General features: G+C 28.9%; 1 protein-coding gene across 2 annotated transcripts; it reads left to right on the top strand.

The window, feature by feature from the left end:
• Window positions 1–13,211, top strand: LOC109350351. Of its 2 annotated transcripts, none has more exons than XM_019591591.1 (3): window positions 1–10; window positions 9,815–10,692; window positions 12,425–13,211. In XM_019591591.1, exons 2-3 carry the CDS (start codon window positions 9,825–9,827, stop codon window positions 12,889–12,891), a joined length of 1,335 nt encoding a protein of 444 aa, XP_019447136.1. In that variant the 5' UTR covers window positions 1–10; window positions 9,815–9,824; the 3' UTR covers window positions 12,892–13,211. The 2 variants fall into 2 exon arrangements, with proteins under 2 accessions (XP_019447136.1, XP_019447138.1); XM_019591593.1 differs by lacking the exon at window positions 1–10 and adding an exon at window positions 9,610–9,787 and having other exon boundaries at window positions 9,818–10,692.

Here is a 17,496-nt window from a genome sequence, read left to right as displayed (position 1 = left end):
CCAATGTCTAGTGGCTTATAAGCTTCCATCTAGTTTATCAGCATAACCAACTTATACTCCAAAAGAAAGAGCCAAGGCATTTGCAACACAAATTCTCTTTTATTCCACTCTGTGCTATCAGTGAAGTAAAAAAAAATAGCAAAATTCATATTATATTCACCATATTGTGACATGTCTACCAAAATGCTTATGAAACAACATATATTACTAGTGCTTTTAATCTGGATCCGAACCTTAGGCTTAAGTAAAGACCTACAAGCCTCATTATACTTATCATTCCCATAAATAAACCTTTCCTTATATCAATTTCGATTGATGCCTTGGGAGTTTTGAACCATGTCAATTTCGATTGATGAGATTTGACAACATAGAATATGTTGCTGTTGGGGTTTTTAAAATGAGAGTGTGGTGGTTGTGTAATTGAGAGTAGGAGTAGGGAGGAAGTGTATTGCAATTGCAATGTAGTGTGTGAGGGGATTCATGGCTAAGAAAACGATGTATACCTTCATAGTGTATGAGATTAATACATTGTTACTGCATAATCCACCATTCATGTTTCATTATCATGGACTCTTTAATAAAAATATATCAAATGAATGATAAATAATTAAATAATTGTATAAACTTTTACACTGACAATGTATAAATATAATATTCTTCATTCTTTGCTCCCTTACGTTGGTTGCCACGTTTTTTTGTTGAGATAGATATGTGGTTGGGTTGCCAGATATTTTATCCAGATCAAAGATTTTCAATGAACTGGTTTCTCGGCCCAACCCAATTAAAGTTAAATAATTTATAGTTTTAATGTTATATGTAAAATATTAAAGTAGTGCAATATCATTTGTTATGGTATTTTGGTGAATATAACATAAGGCTTAGTTATAATTTTTCATTTACTTTTATAATAAGTTTCACCTTCATAATTTATTTAAAATATTTTTTATATGTTTTCATTTTAAACTGTTTCAAGATAGTCTTCTTTCAAAATAATGTTAGATTTGCATTGATGATGATTGAAATACAGAGTATTTCTTTGTCTCACCAGAATTTTGTTTTGTTTTCTGATTTCCATTTATCTTTCTCTCTTTTCTTTATTTTTTCTTCTTTTCCTCTCTTTGGCTCCTTCCAACGTTTTGTTGATGATAATTTATTGAGTTTAGAGAAAATAATTGTAGTTGTCTCTTAAGTAATTTCCTTGACCTTCCTGGCGATAAAGGAGGAGGAGATAAGGAGATTAATATTGTCATTATGAAAGATCTAACTTAAAACAATTTTAAAAAGACAAGGGAACAAAAGTAAGTGTTTTTTATATAAGGACCAAAGTGAATATTTTTTATTGAGATAAGGATAAAATGTATAATTAAAATTACATATAAAATAATGACAACCTCTTAGGACTGCCTTTGTTTTAGGATCGTTTTAAGCTTGAAAATTTGATTTTTTTTTTCAACAGAATTCGGTTTAGGAAATATTTAACGTTTTTGGTCACTTTTTGTTTGATTTAGTTGGTTAATATAGGCTAGGGTTGGTGCCTGGTTTAGGATTATAATTAAGGGTTCAATTTGATTATGTAGGCTAGGGTTTTGTAGAGTTTGGTTGCAGAACAGTTGTAGGAATTAGGGATAATGTGATAGGTGTTAAAGGTTCAGGCTTTATGTGAAAATGGTAGGCTTTGTGGCTGTTTGAGAGTTGTGGGTTCAGTTTTTGTGAGTATGGAGGTTTGTGGACAGATTGGATAGGTTGATGATGAAGAATGTGGAAAAGAATGAAAGGGGGAAGACGCCACAAGTTATGATAACTTGATAAGTCTAGGAGGCCCGCCATAAGCAATGATGCTTGATAAGAACAAAGGTATTGGCCACGGCCAAGGTTAGGGTTTAGGAGTCACAACTCAACTTAGAATTAATTCAAAATAAACTTAATTTATTAATGAAAACAACTCCAGTACATATAAAGTTGGCTGACCAAAAAGGGCTCCACAAAAAATGCATAAAATAAAAATTCGAAAATTAAAAATAAAAGACTAAGTCTAATTTCATAATTAACTTGAAATAATAAAAATTCATAATTAATCATGTAGATAATATCCTAATTGATCATGTGCATCAAATCAGGTTAATTTAACTGAAATTGTTTGCTTGACTTGATCTCCACGTTTTGTTTGATCTCCAATGTCAAAGGTTGCAAATTCAAAATAACTCGTTGCTGGCTGAATTTGTGATGATTAATTCAGCTTAATCTTCACATTATCTTTAAGCAAAATAGGCAAGCAACTCCTAGAATCAGGTTTGTTGATAGATTTGGCCTTAGCTTGATTTTAGGGGGGCTGGAATCTGAATGAATAAATATTCGATCTCCTTGGTTGGATGGAGTTAAGAGAATTATCTTCACATTATCTCCATATCTTCACAATAACTTCTATTTGAATTACTTAACTGAATTGACCTTCCTTGTTCGGAGTTGGCTAACCGAATCATACTTTAATATCTTCATAATATATATTTCCTTGATCCATGCTGATTGATGACAACTTGGAATATGAATTCCTAGAATCGTGTCTTGCTTGCTCCTTCCTTGCTTCATGCCTTGTTTGAAAACTATGTACTAGCTTGGACATATTTCTTATCTTAACCATGCTATGTCTAAACAATGACAATTGGACCATGTTATAACAAATTTTCAACCCTCCCATTATTTATTGAAACAAAATGGAAATACTCAAATAAAATAAACTTCCAAAGACATAATTAAATCCTAAGACTACTCATGAGAATATATTCTCATTTATTTAAATCTATGCAAATAAAATTAAGCGGAATAATAACTTGGGACATAAATGTCATTCCTCCATGTAGTCTCCACGGTCAATTGAGTCCTTTGTGATCTTGTAGGACCCTGATTTGGCCTTAGCCCTAGTCATATGACCTTCTTAACCTCTTTTAGCCCTTGACTCGTAACTTGGTAAGTTAAACCAATACTACCTATTAAAAATAAATTATTGCATGGTTTGAGAGTATTGGACAAACCATTCACTTCTAATAAATGTATGATCTTAAGTAAATTGTTAAATTAGTCCTCCAACATGCTATAATAACCAAGTTAGTTTATAAGGAAAATATTACCTAATAAGTTTTAAAAGTTTAAAATGGTCATTAAATTGGTTCTCTTAACCACTTAATTAATAATTATTTGAATCTTTCACGCACTTAATTTTATAGCACATGCTCCTAATTTTAATCGTGGACTTATATGATGATCATTATCAATATGACATATACTCTTTAACTTAGTTTAATCGTTATTAATACTATTAAGGGCAAACAATAATTTCTCTTTATCATGGTTGAGATAAAGACTTGTATAGAAACATGTATATATATATAGACAACCAATAAAATTTTCCCACTACATTAAAAATTTATTTCCGATTAAATTTTAGTAATAAATGATATGAAAACACATAAATGTAGACGTGTTGTTGTGTATTAATGCCAGTTTTTTTAAGGTTACCTATTGCTTCACAATATCTATCTCGAGGTACAATAATTTTTTGGCGAATTTTTTCATAACTAAGAGCCAAAGATTCATTATTTTCGAGAGGTAGAGATTATCAAAATAAACTTGACCTATATTAACAAAGCCTATTTCATACACAAGAGAACTGTTCAACATTTACCATCATCTTATGAAACTTAATTATGTGCCAGAATAGTTTAACATAATATGATCATGGCCCTTAGACTCTCCCCTGGTCGAACCGATCTCCCACAACAATTAATAGTTAATAATAATAAGAGCAAAAGGAAACTTCTTGACTTGTGCCGCCAATTTTGGCATCTCGTGCCTCAATTTTGCGCACAGGCATTGACCTCGCACCAATAACTTTTTAAGTATCTTCACCTTTTTTGTTTCTTATTGAATGCAACAACTAATGAGAAATAATTAAAACACGCTATGAGATATATAAGGCAAACCCATAATTCATGTAATCATGTCTAAAGACTTGACTAACTGAATTTATTCTAATAGACATCTCTTTATGGGTTTAAATAAACAAAAGCTATGTTTAAATTTTTCCCAACTTCTTATACATTGATGCATAAGTTATGCACAAGTCAATTACAAGCTTGTCTGGTGGTTAGCATATAAGAGATCAAATAAATAAGATAAATTGTTTTACTATTTATTTAATTTATGATTTGGTGAAACAATAAGAATAAGTATTTTAAGTATTTTTTTTCCATCAAATTAAAAAAGTATGATAAAGTTATACATTTTTCCTATTTAACTATACAACACCTTGTCATCATAAGCATAGCTTCACTACTGGCATCAACTTAACTACATTATATCATATCATCTTCATTGTTGATATTATCACTATTTCCTGCACCACAAGGACTCTCTCAAAACTGTAATTTAATTGTATATAAAAGGATATAAATGTCATAACATATTGTTTTTCTTTTGTTTTTCAACTATTTCTCTCTCTATTATTGGAGAGGATTCGTACTCCACTGCAACCGGTAAGCAAAAACATATCTTATAATTATATGAATCATGAAATAATAGTAAATTTACCATTTCAAAATAAATTATATCATATCATGTCATTATCTATTAATTTTATGGTATACAAACCTTAGATATGATAATCAATCTTCGTGCTCATACTCCATCTAATTCTATTTAGCTTTCTTATTATATTTATCACTATTTTATCCTCATCACTAAACACCTCAAAACCTGTTAATTACCTACTAAAATCACAACTTCCATTGTTGTCCATTATTATCACTACTATTCTGATTAAAACCGAGTGTTTACAATATTTTGTGAAGAAAAAGTACCTACAAAACCTTAACTATTTAAATTTTATACAACTATTTCTACTTTTAAACCCTCAACTATAATCCTAAAAATAAATTTTAAAAGAACTCGTAATTTAAATGAAGATGTCCACCTTTCTCAATTGTATCAATATGAAAAGGCAAATTAATTATGTATCATCGTCAAATTATTCGGCCAGAGAATGATACTCACGTATCTTAATGTTTACACCGGCCACCCCATATTTTATTCCACTTTTATATATCTTACTTCCTAATTAATTTCATCACTTAAATACATGCAACAGAAAATGCGTCTCAAGCGTTTTTTTTTACAGATTTCTATATTCATGTTTTGTATTTTCATAATATGATTTTGTATTGATTTGGCTTCACCATGGCCATATTCAAGTGCTTCCCTCAACAACGAGTTTGCCATCTGGAAGAACCATTATTCGTCGAACAAGACAAAATTCACATGTGGAAATGTTTTTCTCTCCAACCACAATCAGTGGTTAACATAAATGATAAAACAATGGATCATGATGTTTGGTGCGCTTAGTGGCATAGGACTCGCACTTGAAAGTTTTAACAAATGCAATAGAATGTTGGAACTTGGAAGACAATTAGTGAGGCCATATTCGAAGCTTGTTTTAAAAATTAAAACATACAATTTATCATGATAAATATAAGCTGCAGTTTTCTTTAGCAAATATAAAACTGTGGATTTTGGTTTGGGTTTAACATGGGTTATTGATTTAGAATTGGTTACTTAAGTGTCAAAAACACGTAAGTATCATCTAGAAGGAAAAAGCAAGCAAGGCTAACAGTATAATCTAGAAGGAAAAAATAGATTAATATTTATTGTTATTTTTATTTTCACTTTTTATGGATAACTTTCTTATTTGAACATTCAAAATACAATAGGTAGATGATGGATAACTTTCTTATTTTTATCAACTCCGTCCTAAATTATTATCTTGTCTCCTTTCCATAACTTTTCCTTCTCTTCTGTGGAGTGAGTCTAGCATCCATCTAATTATCTTCTTCTTTATTAACATCTAAATTTTTATGGATATAAGTATCAATTGTTTTTTAATTTCGTTTTAATTAATAAAATTTATTACAAATAAAATAAAATAATAATAAAAAATAGATAAAGTCATTGCAAATAAAAGAAAATCATAATGAAAAATAGAAAAAGTCATGAATGTTTAATTTTTTAACTGATACGACATATTATGATTTGTTTGGGACAGAACATGAGACATGTTTGTGAACAATTGATCTTTATCAGATAAATGACATCCAACTCGCATATATGAGAAATATATTTGTTGTCCTACTGTTTTGTGCCACTTTAGATGCCACGAGATATAATTGGTCAGAAAATATTTAATAATTATAATTTTAATTTAAATAATATTTATTCAAATAATAAAAATAATAATACATAAAAAGTAGGACAATAAATGTCCTCCATAAAAAGCACCCCGGTTATTATTTGGAACTGTACTCTAATGAAGAGAGATTGTGATTTTGTATATTATAGTTTTGATCTTTTCCATAGGTTTATTTTTAAAAAGTTTATATATATATTAATTGATTTTATTATTCAGATATCCTTATAAGAATTTATTGGACAATAATGAATAACAATTTTGGAAAAATACTTATAATTGTTGAAAAATAAAATAATAATGATAACAATATTAATCATATTTCTTAATTTAGGTAAAAACTACCGAAAATGATGTTATAAAATATTATATGAATATTACTTTTTTAATGAAAAGGAGGTACTGTATTAGTAAGTTGTTGGTAATTATTTTTAGAGAAAAAAATGTATTTACTTGTAGTGCAAGAGTTTTTGTATAATCAGTGTATTATTTATCATTTATTTTTAATTATTATTGACTTTAGAATAAAAGTAATACAAATAATTATAGATTTTGAATTGTTGTATATAAATCTTTATATTGTCAGTGCATAGATTAATAGTATTACTTTTAATGAAAAAATCTCTCCAAATTAATTACTAGTGGTCCACAAGCTTCCTTGAAGTGCTCTTGCAATTGGAAGCAACCTGTTGGTTAATTTTCTCTCATTTAAAATACAAGCTTATGATAAGAAGTATCTTAATGTATTGACTAATGAATACAAAAGAAAAAAATTCAATCTTAAAAAACTAACTCTACTATTTCTTAAAATATAAAAATATCGTTTGCAGTGCAAGATTTTCATTTCCCCCTTAAGTAACGAATTTAATATTTATATACTAATAATATAAAAGTCTTTAAAATGTTAGTACATCCTTTATTTTTAAATAAATTATATAAAAGTAATACATATAAGAATGATAATTAATGTATTGACTATAAAATACAAAGAAAAATATGTATACATTAATATTTTAAGAAATTTTCACAATTTCGTTATATCATTAATACTTCATAGATATTATGATAAAAAATATACTACTATTTGTAAATTTTTATATTAATAATTTATATATATGTTACACTCAATTTTGTTTACATTTACCGGTAGAAATTAAACTCTTTTAAGTAATATCAAGAACAATTATTATGTACCCAAAAAAATCAAGAACAATTATTAACCTGTCATGAATAAATTAACAAACGCGTTCATTTATTAACGATGAGTGCTGGTCGGTTCTACTGAATTAATTAAATTTCAAATCCCAACGATAACTCAACCTTAAAGTGCTGGTTAGGTTTGGCAATAGAGTTATTGCGTTAGTACATTAAGTTTTACTCTAACCGTGTGTCTACATTTATCTATGCGCGTTTGGTAACACATCATAGAAATTGCATTAAGTTGAGTATATTTGACAATTATTAAGTTTATAAGATATAACTCTCGTGGATAATATGATATTTTTATAAAAGCCTGAAGTGTATAATTTGTAGTGGTAAAATGGGTCATCTTATTAGTGTCCCTATAATGCCCATTTTATTTGAGGTACACATAAACATGTCCATTTTTTTAAAAAAAATACCATGAATTATTATGTATTGCACGTCCTAAATATGAGGTAGTGTGATATTTGCGAATTGTTCACCCTCCTTTTTTAGGATTTGAGGGTTAAAGCTTGAGTATTTGACGGATTTTGAGGTGTTGGAGCTTGAGTGTGAGATCGGTTGAGGATTTAGAGTCTGAGTGGTGAACTCTATAAGTTTGTAACAATGTAGCAAGGCAACATTATATTTCTTTAAGTCGATGCTCATAGGCAATTCACATAAATTGTTGCATTCGGACTATCGACTTCCATGATTAGGATAAAATAATGGAAATAACAAGATTCCATAATCTCCCGAAAACTTAGTCTGGCAGTCACTACGTTTTTTATGACAAAACAAAAAAATTCTTTATACCCAACTTAGATAGTTTTGGCCATTGAACCAAATTTAGGGGTTTATGAGTCAATTATGGCTGGTTGAGGGTATTAGTACCCTATCTACTGGTACTAATATGGTATTCTCATTAGCAATATGGATTTATACGTTGGGTTTTTTGGATATTTAATTTTTTTATTTATTAAAGGACTAAAAATATTGTACATTTATTTTCATCGCTAATAAGAGTCATATTCTTCCTACATATCTTCATGTACCATTTGGAATTAGGACTTCCATAGTTCCCCATCTTGAGATAAGGAAATAATAATTTATGTTTGCTATCACATCTGAGTAAGACTCCTCTCCATTAATGGAGAGACAAATTATATTTTGTAGTGTATTTTTAAGGTCAAAATTGTAATTCTAATACAAAGTAAAAGTTACAAATTGTCATTATCTTTTGAGTTTTTAGTGTATTTTCTCACTACTTACCTCTTCATTAATGGAGAGGAATCTAACTCATTACATCTCAACTCAAATAACAGAAAACACAATATTAATTGTGTTCCTTCTTCTAATCCTTATGATTTTTATTATAAAATTAAATGACAATTCATCATTTATTATTATTTGCTTCCCTACTTCAAGAGAGAAATAACAAACTTATGTTCACTATAGTGTCAGTAGTGTGCCTCTCAATTTGATGGGGTGAAATATAGTAGTATCATCCTTTTAATCCTTAATAATTTTTTATTATAAAAAAGGAGTTAAAGAGAAAATATGTAACATTGACCCTAAATCATCCTCTTAAACTCAGCGATTTCTTTAATTGTATAATTAGATTGCTTATTATTATCATTTATAGATTTTTTAGTAAATTCATTATTATTATTTTTATTGAATATTTACTATTATTTATAAAATAAAAATAATAAAAGTAATTAGTATTTACTTATAATAAATTAAAAAATAAAGTATTCTTCGGAAAATGACATGTGGCAGTCAATGTGACGCATTCTTTGAGTAGCATGTAACAGCGACTTAATGATTATCAGAGAATAAAATTGAAAGTTTATTTATTGTTGAAAATGTGAAGCTTTGAGTTAGAGAATATTTCACTTATAAAAAGAAGAGACATAAGAATTGTTAACTTTCTTTGAAAGACTCTAGTAGGATTCTATATATATTTTTAAAACTGATAGAATTCTTAAACCAACTTATAATATACATTATCTAGTAGGATGTATTCATTTTTAATACACTAATAATAATATTATTTGGTATGATTTATTCAATTTTAAAATACCGATAATATTTATTATAAGGTAGAATTTGATATTTTTTAAATATGCTTTTTTTTCTCTCATTCTAATATGAGGTGGAAAAATTTAGTGTTGTAATTTACCTCACAAGGTTTATTTTGTAATATATCTTCATGCACTACATGTTTTGATTGAACCAGTCTTGGTCCACGCCCATACCATACTCCACTGCCCCCTTATAATTCCCCCCTCCTTCATTATATTTTTTTCCTTTTCCACCTCTCTTCTAAACTATCCCCAAAATTTCAATCTAGGCCAACCTTGCATAATCAGAAATTGGAACAAAAAAGGTATAGAGAGTACAAGAGATGAAGGAATATTGGATACATGTACATGTTGCAGTGGTTGCAGCCTCAATAGGATGTTTTTTAACACTTTTGATTGTTTTCATATTACGTTGGTGTCATCAGAAGAAAGATCATAGAAACTTTCCAAATACTTTGACAAGAATGGAGATCTTCCAATCAAGAATTTCTAGACTTCACCAATTTGAACGAAGTGCTAGCAAAGACAATTTTTATGTGCTTCATGGAAAGACACGTTTATTCAATTGGGCTGATCATCCTTACTTAGTTGCTGATGCTGTAGAAAATGGTTGGTCTAGATTTGCTTTCATGGATTACAAGAGTTGCATATCATCATCAACAACTTCAAAGAGATCAACCCTTTTAGGAGTATATGAAGGTGATGATCATGGAAGAGGAAATGAAGCTGGAATAAGTTGGGAAATGTGTCAAGAATCAAATGAGTTGATGCAGAAGATAAGACTCAATTCTGGGTTAAAAGGAGTTCATTGTCCAAACAACTCTTCTATGAGTATTGCTTCTGTAATTAGGACTTCTCTACCTCTTCCTGGCCCTCCTTTTGGAAACTATACCTTCCCTCAAGAGGCTTATTTTGAAATCACTATCTTATATTGTAATGTTGGTTATCATGAATTGGTTGAAAAGAGAAGAGAAGGAGAGAAAACTAAGCTCCTCATTGAAGATGGTTTAAATGGTGAAGGTAATTTGGACAATGTTGATGAAATGAAACTTGGGTGTAAAGAGAATGGAAAAAGTGGATCTGTGATGTTCTCATTGGGGTTAACAGCAGGTGGAGCTTTTCCTATGAGAGTTCCTGGTAGCTACCCTGGAAGCATTGGTTTCAACTCCAATGGTTCTATCTTTTTTGATGGTAAATAAATTATCTACCCTTATCTTCAATATTTACAATTTATTTTACCATTTTCAGTGAAGGTTTTTAGGCCATTCCATTCATTTAGGTCTAAAATTTTGCCATTAGATGACACCAATAGGCGCAGTACAGATTCACAATTCACCAGTCTTAATGTTTTTGTTTTGTAATTATGGTTTGGAAAGGGGAGCATAACCTATCTGAATTTAATTCTAATTACACTGAAAAGCACACAATATTCGACATGAATTAGTACCACCCATCTGGGTTTCATCTTGATTGGTAAAAAACAAAAAATATATTTATTTACATAGAGAGAATATAAGTACAATAGTGGAAGATTTTTTATATCATTTATTATTTAATTATTGTTGACTACTTTAAATATAAATAATACACATTAAAAATGAATTGGTATATTGTGTATATTGGATTTTTGCACTAACATATTACACTCATTTAAACATTAAATAACTAATTCATTTATCTATGAAAATAAATGACACCCGGAACTAGACACAAGTAATAGTACAGAGTTCTGTTAGCTGTATTATTATTATTTTAACCTGTATATTGGATTTTCAAGAAAGAAAGATGCACAAATTTGTTAGGTAATTACTACTCTCCATATTTTAGATAAGGCTTCTGAATAGTTTTATACTCTCTTTCTTATGTATAATAACTTACGTATTACCTACTCATACATATAATAGTACCCAAAAAACTCATACATATTAAAAAATATTAGGTAACAGTAGTTGTAAGTCTTCAATTTACCAAAAATATATTAACTTTAAAATTTTATCCCTTCATTTTGTTTTGAAAAGGGAAAGATTTATTGAATTATATAAGGATTAATAAATATAATGTAATATGGAAGTATATATTTGATATGTAATATTTAATCCTAAGTTGTAACTATCCAATTCGTCAATAAAATTTTTAACATTAAAAACTTATCTATTCATTTTATTGTGAAAAAGGGAAGGATTTATTGAAATATAAGGAGTAATAAATACTGAAAAAAATATATGAACTAACAATGTAAGAGTTTAATATGGTGATTACATCATCCACCATTCATATTTAACTGTAATTGACTCTTAAAAAAATAACACAAAGAATGATGGATGATACATTGATTGTGTACAAATTTTTACGTTAATAAATATAATGTAATAATGGAGTGTATGTTTGATATCATTATTTAATGCTAAGTTGTAACTCATAAATATATATTAAGATTAAAAAAATTACTTTATTTTGTTATGAAAAGTCAAAGATTTATTGAAATATATAAGCAGTAATAAATATAATGTAATTATTTATATTTCATATATGCTATTTAATGGTAAAAGTGATTGTATTTTGATACATATAATTTTTTAAAAGGAGAGTTATAATGTAAATAGGGAAAGAGTATTGCATTTAACCGCGTTAAATGTAAACTTACTGCCCAATATAAATTTTTATGAGCTCCTAGAGCATAAAAAAGTTCTTATTTTATACCATTTACTTTGATAATAATTTGAACTTTGTAACTAAGGTAGTACACTCCCAAACCATGTCTCATACAAATGACATCAAATTAAAAAAGAATTAATAAAAAAATTAATTTATTTAATTTTGACATGACATAGTGTTGGATAAGATTAGTGAAGCATATCATTGTTCCACACAAACATTGTCTATAGTTCTGCTGTTCTATTTATTTCTGCTCCCTTGGTTACAGGTAAAGAAGTTGTATCGGAATCAGAGAATGCAGAATGGGTTGAAACTGATAGAGTAATTGGTTGTGGATTTGATCCAAAGCAGAAAAAGGTGTTCTTCACATTAGACTCAGAATTGGTGCATGTCTTTCACTGCCAATCACAACATTTTGGTACTCCACTCCGTCCAACCTTAGCTGCAAATATAGACATTCTGGTTTTAGTTAATTTTGGACAAAGTGCATTCAAATATGCACCTGCAAATGCTCAAAGAACACCAAATCCAAGCTTTATAGCCCCACTTGTAAATTCCCCTGCTACCATCTTGGCCTATGAAGACAACAATGATTCTCAGAGGCTTAGTTGTTCTACAACTACATTTGATTATGATGATGGATCTGATGAACTATTTGAAATTGTCTTGGATGCATCCGGAAATTTTTCAAACACATCTCTTGTGTCACAAAATGTACGACAACAAATGTTATAGTTCTATTTGGTCAATTGATTTAAATATTCAATAATATATAACGAGAGACCATGTGAATTAATGTTTCTTGACCAATCAGAATATATGACATAGAGTTTCAGCAACATTGCAGGAAGACAGCTACATGTGCATAATCAAATGTAGTTGTGTTGGCTCTGACATTTGATTTTGATGCTGCTTGTTGAAAAATGGGGATGGCTTTGTTACACAGACATCATCACATTCATTTGGAACTGTAGGTTGTTGTATCTCATCATCTGAATGGGAAGAGATTTTTCACTGCCATAGGGGCAAATTGATTTAATCTTATATTAAATATACGAAATACACACTGAAAAAGGTTCATATAAATGGTACACTTCTTTATCATTATCAAGTGTGAAGGCTTTAACATTGACTAATTAGTCACATACAGTTTTGTATTTTCCTTGTTGCTCAATCTTTTTTACCCTTGGTGGCTAAGCATTATAGTTTTGTCCTTTGGAAGAGTTACATTAAGCTCCCTCTGTAAATATGTTTTTGATGTAGTATTTTGTATTTTCATGCTTTCATTTTTAGATTCTGTAAGCATTGTCATTGCTGATACACCTAATGATAATTGCAACTCATATCACTTTTAATTCACATTCCTTCTGTACAATAAAGAATAAAACAGCAGAAGATAAAATCCACCTATGTTCTATTTAATTATTTTTTATAAAAATATTTTTATAAATTAAAAAAAAATAGTACCCATTTCATAGTTTTAATGATCGGATGAGATAAATTATTTCTTGATATGAGAAAACATTTTATTTTTTTCCTTTTAACATTTAGTTATTTTATCACCAAGACGTTGATGTGGTGATGTAAGGCTAGAAAAACTAAAAAATTAAAGGTTCAATCTAGGGAACGACACTAACCAAGAGGAACAAACACACATTTCGAGATTGATTATTTGGAAAGATAATATATTAATAGTACAAAAGAAATCTACCCACTTTATAACTAAAGACCAAAATCAATAAAACAACAAAAACAAAGAACTTTAGATTAGAAATTTGTGTTTTATAAACAATCATAATAGATTATCAATTGTTTTAAAATATAATAAAGGTGTAAATAAAAAATAAATGAAAAGGGATGTTAAGATATTATTATTCAATTACAAAAGGCCAACAAACAAAAAGGATGGTTTAACATGTATTGTAAGTGCTAGTTAAGTTTGCAGATCTACCTCGTTCTCGACTTTTAGTGGAGAATGTAGAAAATCTCTGCTAAGTCCTAACTCTAAATTATTATATACTGAATTTTTTTTCTTCATAAATTCAACTCAACTCCAATTAACAGACTTAGTGTAAGGTGACTAGAATAAGTGAAGAATTAAATCAGTCTTATATTTGATTTGTGATAGGAATATTTTTAGACTTTTTGAGATAATAAATTAAATAATATGTTGTTAGATATATTCCAGAATGAGTGAGAATCATAAATTGCACATTCCATACAGTGATAAAGTAAGTAAAGGAGTTTATAAGGAATAATTTATAAAAGAATTTAAAATTTATGCCTTGACAGTGTAAATTTTTACACTGTCAGTATATCATTATCATTGATTTAATAAATTAATTGTGAATAATTTGTTGGTAGTGTAAAAAATGTTACACTCTCAATGTATACCTATTATATCTTTTATAAAATCATTATTTTAACAGAAGTGTCATTTGTTGATGATTCTTGAGTTTTGAAGCAATGTATCATCATCTATAGATGGATGACAACCTGAGAACTACTGGCTAAAGCTGCCAAATCTTATTGAAAAATGATTGAGAATTTTTAATTTTCAGTTACAGGATAGAAAATATTTAACATAAGACAAAACATATGGCCCATAAAAATATTGGAAAATGTTAGAGGTGGGCCTGAAAGATGAGTTGATATTGATAGATGAGAGCTACAAAACAAAGAGAAATAAATTTGTTGCTGGGACACAGATCAAGAAGAACTTTCGTGATGGAAGAAAAAAGGTACATAGAACAACTCTTTTATATTTTTTTAAATTGAAGTTTGAGCTACTGCTCTCCAGTGATAGGGAATCATGTGAACATCTATGTGTACCCATGATCTACAAGAACAAAACTGAATAAGGCCAATCTCGAGTATTAGATAGGAAGTGTTACCAAAAAAAATGTAACATGATTCTTTATTATTTTATTTATAACGAAATAACACTTTTAGTATTGAAAACAAAAGGAGAAACCATAAATAAAACTTATACTTATTCTGTAGTATATGCTATTGGATACGTCTGGTGGCCTATCCAGCGTTAGTAGTAATAATTTGATTGTTAAGTTGTCCAAAATTCTAACTATGAAATTATTATTATGTTAAGGTACACTTTTCAACTTTTTATGAAGCCATCTTCAAGTCAGGGAACACATTTATTTATTTCTTGATAGATTTGGCTATAACAATGGAAAGTTTAAAATAAAACCAATAACATTCATTTTAGTGCGAAATTAGAATAGAATTAGAGTTTGACCTATGATAAAACAGAATAAAAAACATGATTGCATAGTTCAACAGGTCATAATAAAGAAACCAATTCAATAGTTGATATCTACATGTCAACGAACTTAAAGAAGTAGAGGGTGTGGGTGTCTCGCAATATTAATGTCCCCTAACCTAATATTCATAATCCTCATCAACATATATTATAGATTTATGCTTCTTTTCCGGTGAATTAAAAGCATCTTTCAACTAACTACCATTATATTATACTACCTATTAAGAAAGAAAATGTTGTCATTATACAATGCATTTCAATTAGAATAATGATATATGTATATGCACGCTAAGGCACTATTTCACACGTTTGCTTAAAATTTATACCATCATAATTAATCATACCCTATTTAGCATACACCTTAGTAAATGTAAACGGAGAAATTTTCAAATTACATAAACAAAAGAAGAAAATAGTCATGATAGCCAAGATGGATAGGGAAATAAATAATAGAGACATGTGGGTGATTCTGACGCCAATGATTTCTCTCATAGGCTAAACAACCACGTATGCCAATTCTACAAGCCATGCAGACTACATAATTTCATATATCACGTTCCATCCACTAATGTGAGAAAGCAAATAATGACCAGCACTTTTTAGCTACCTTGCCATAATAAATGAAACAACCTTTGAGTATTGAGTTGAGTTGAGTTGCTTTTTTAAAAATAAAATAAATAAGGTTAGTTGGCCTTAAACAAATCTATAATAGGACTATATATACTAAATGGACTTGTTATTGTGTTTTCTTGTGACTGTAATGCTCCTTAATCACTTGTAAACAATATTACACAGATAAGTAAGACTAATACATTCATATAAATAGAGAATAAAATATATCATCATATCATAACAAGAGATAACTTATTTTCTTAAATTTATTGATTGTTTGACACATGTTTTATTTCACTTCTCTCGATAAGTATATTAGTACCTTAATGAATTAAACTTGGTCCAAAATTAACCAAGGTAGCTAGACAAAGCCAAATTCTATGGGAGTGTATAAGCTGAAGTTGAATCAAATGAGCAAGAATTGATAAGAGAAGAGATAAGCATGCCATAAAAGAGTGGAAGATGAACAGCTTTTCGAATCGGAGATAAGAAACTGGCTTGGAAGAAGCTTTTTCAAATCAAACGTTCAGTGTTTTCGTTTTGGGAACTGGACCTACAGAAAGTGTTTGGACAAAGTCAATTCTCTTTTAGAGGGTAAAGTTTATTCCCAAATGTCTATTCATATACTGATTAATTAATTATAAATTTATAAAATAAAAAAGTTAAACTATGATTCATTAGTATGAACAATGAATTTACAATTTTAAGTCTTAGCCTCTATTTAGAGTGTATGGTTTTTTTTCTGCACTTGTTAATCAAGTTTCATATGCAACTAAATATATTATCTGTCTTTGTAATTCAGTTAGTACTACCAAAGGCATCATTTACCTTTTTGGATAAGGACTAATCTATTTTAGTATTTATAATTATCCCTCCCAATAAATGTCGTTCTTAAAAATCGAACCTTCAATCTTAGAATCCAGTGATATCTTATACAAGTAGACCAATATTTGTAGTTGCTAAGAAGAATTTGGAGAGAGATACGGAGAGGTGTGGTTTGGTCGGTCAAATACTTCCCTTTCCAATTCAAATCCCTTGATTTTAATTTTCTACTTCTAACATTTTATGACCTAACAATTTAAAAAGTTAAATTTCTAATCCCCCAACTCCATGTGGATACTAAGAACATTTCAGAGTTAGGTTTTTAAAAAGAATGAAGGACTTTAGAGTCATAAATACTTCTCTTTCATTTTCCCCTCCAAAATTAAACAGACAGACAAAACTTTATTCTCACACAAACCTGAGCTGTGTGAGTATTCCCATTCTGGAAGAAATAAAATATTCTTTTTAATAATCCTTCAAATATTTTAATTATAAGGGCACAGTATTTATCATACCAGAAAGGAAACCTCCTCAATATGTCCCTGCAGAATGCTGATACATAAATTAATAGTACCAAGCTTCAATCCCATAAAAAATAACAAAACAGTACCAAGCTTCAATCCCAT

This window comes from Lupinus angustifolius, chromosome LG06, assembly GCF_001865875.1.
Source record: "Lupinus angustifolius cultivar Tanjil chromosome LG06, LupAngTanjil_v1.0, whole genome shotgun sequence".
In the NCBI taxonomy this organism is placed as follows: Eukaryota; Viridiplantae; Streptophyta; class Magnoliopsida; order Fabales; family Fabaceae; genus Lupinus; species Lupinus angustifolius.
The sequence above is the reverse complement of the archived record's forward strand: the minus strand, read 5'-3'. Positions and strand labels throughout refer to the sequence as shown.

Bases quoted from the DNA above. Each gene is read 5' to 3' on its own strand.
- LOC109350351 (XM_019591591.1), top strand. From the start codon at position 9,825: ATGAAGGAATATTGGATACATGTACATGTTGCAGTGGTTGCAGCCTCA. The intron at 10,693-12,424 runs GTAAATAAATTA...CCTTGGTTACAG, and splicing joins TGGTTCTATCTTTTTTGATG to GTAAAGAAGTTGTATCGGAA.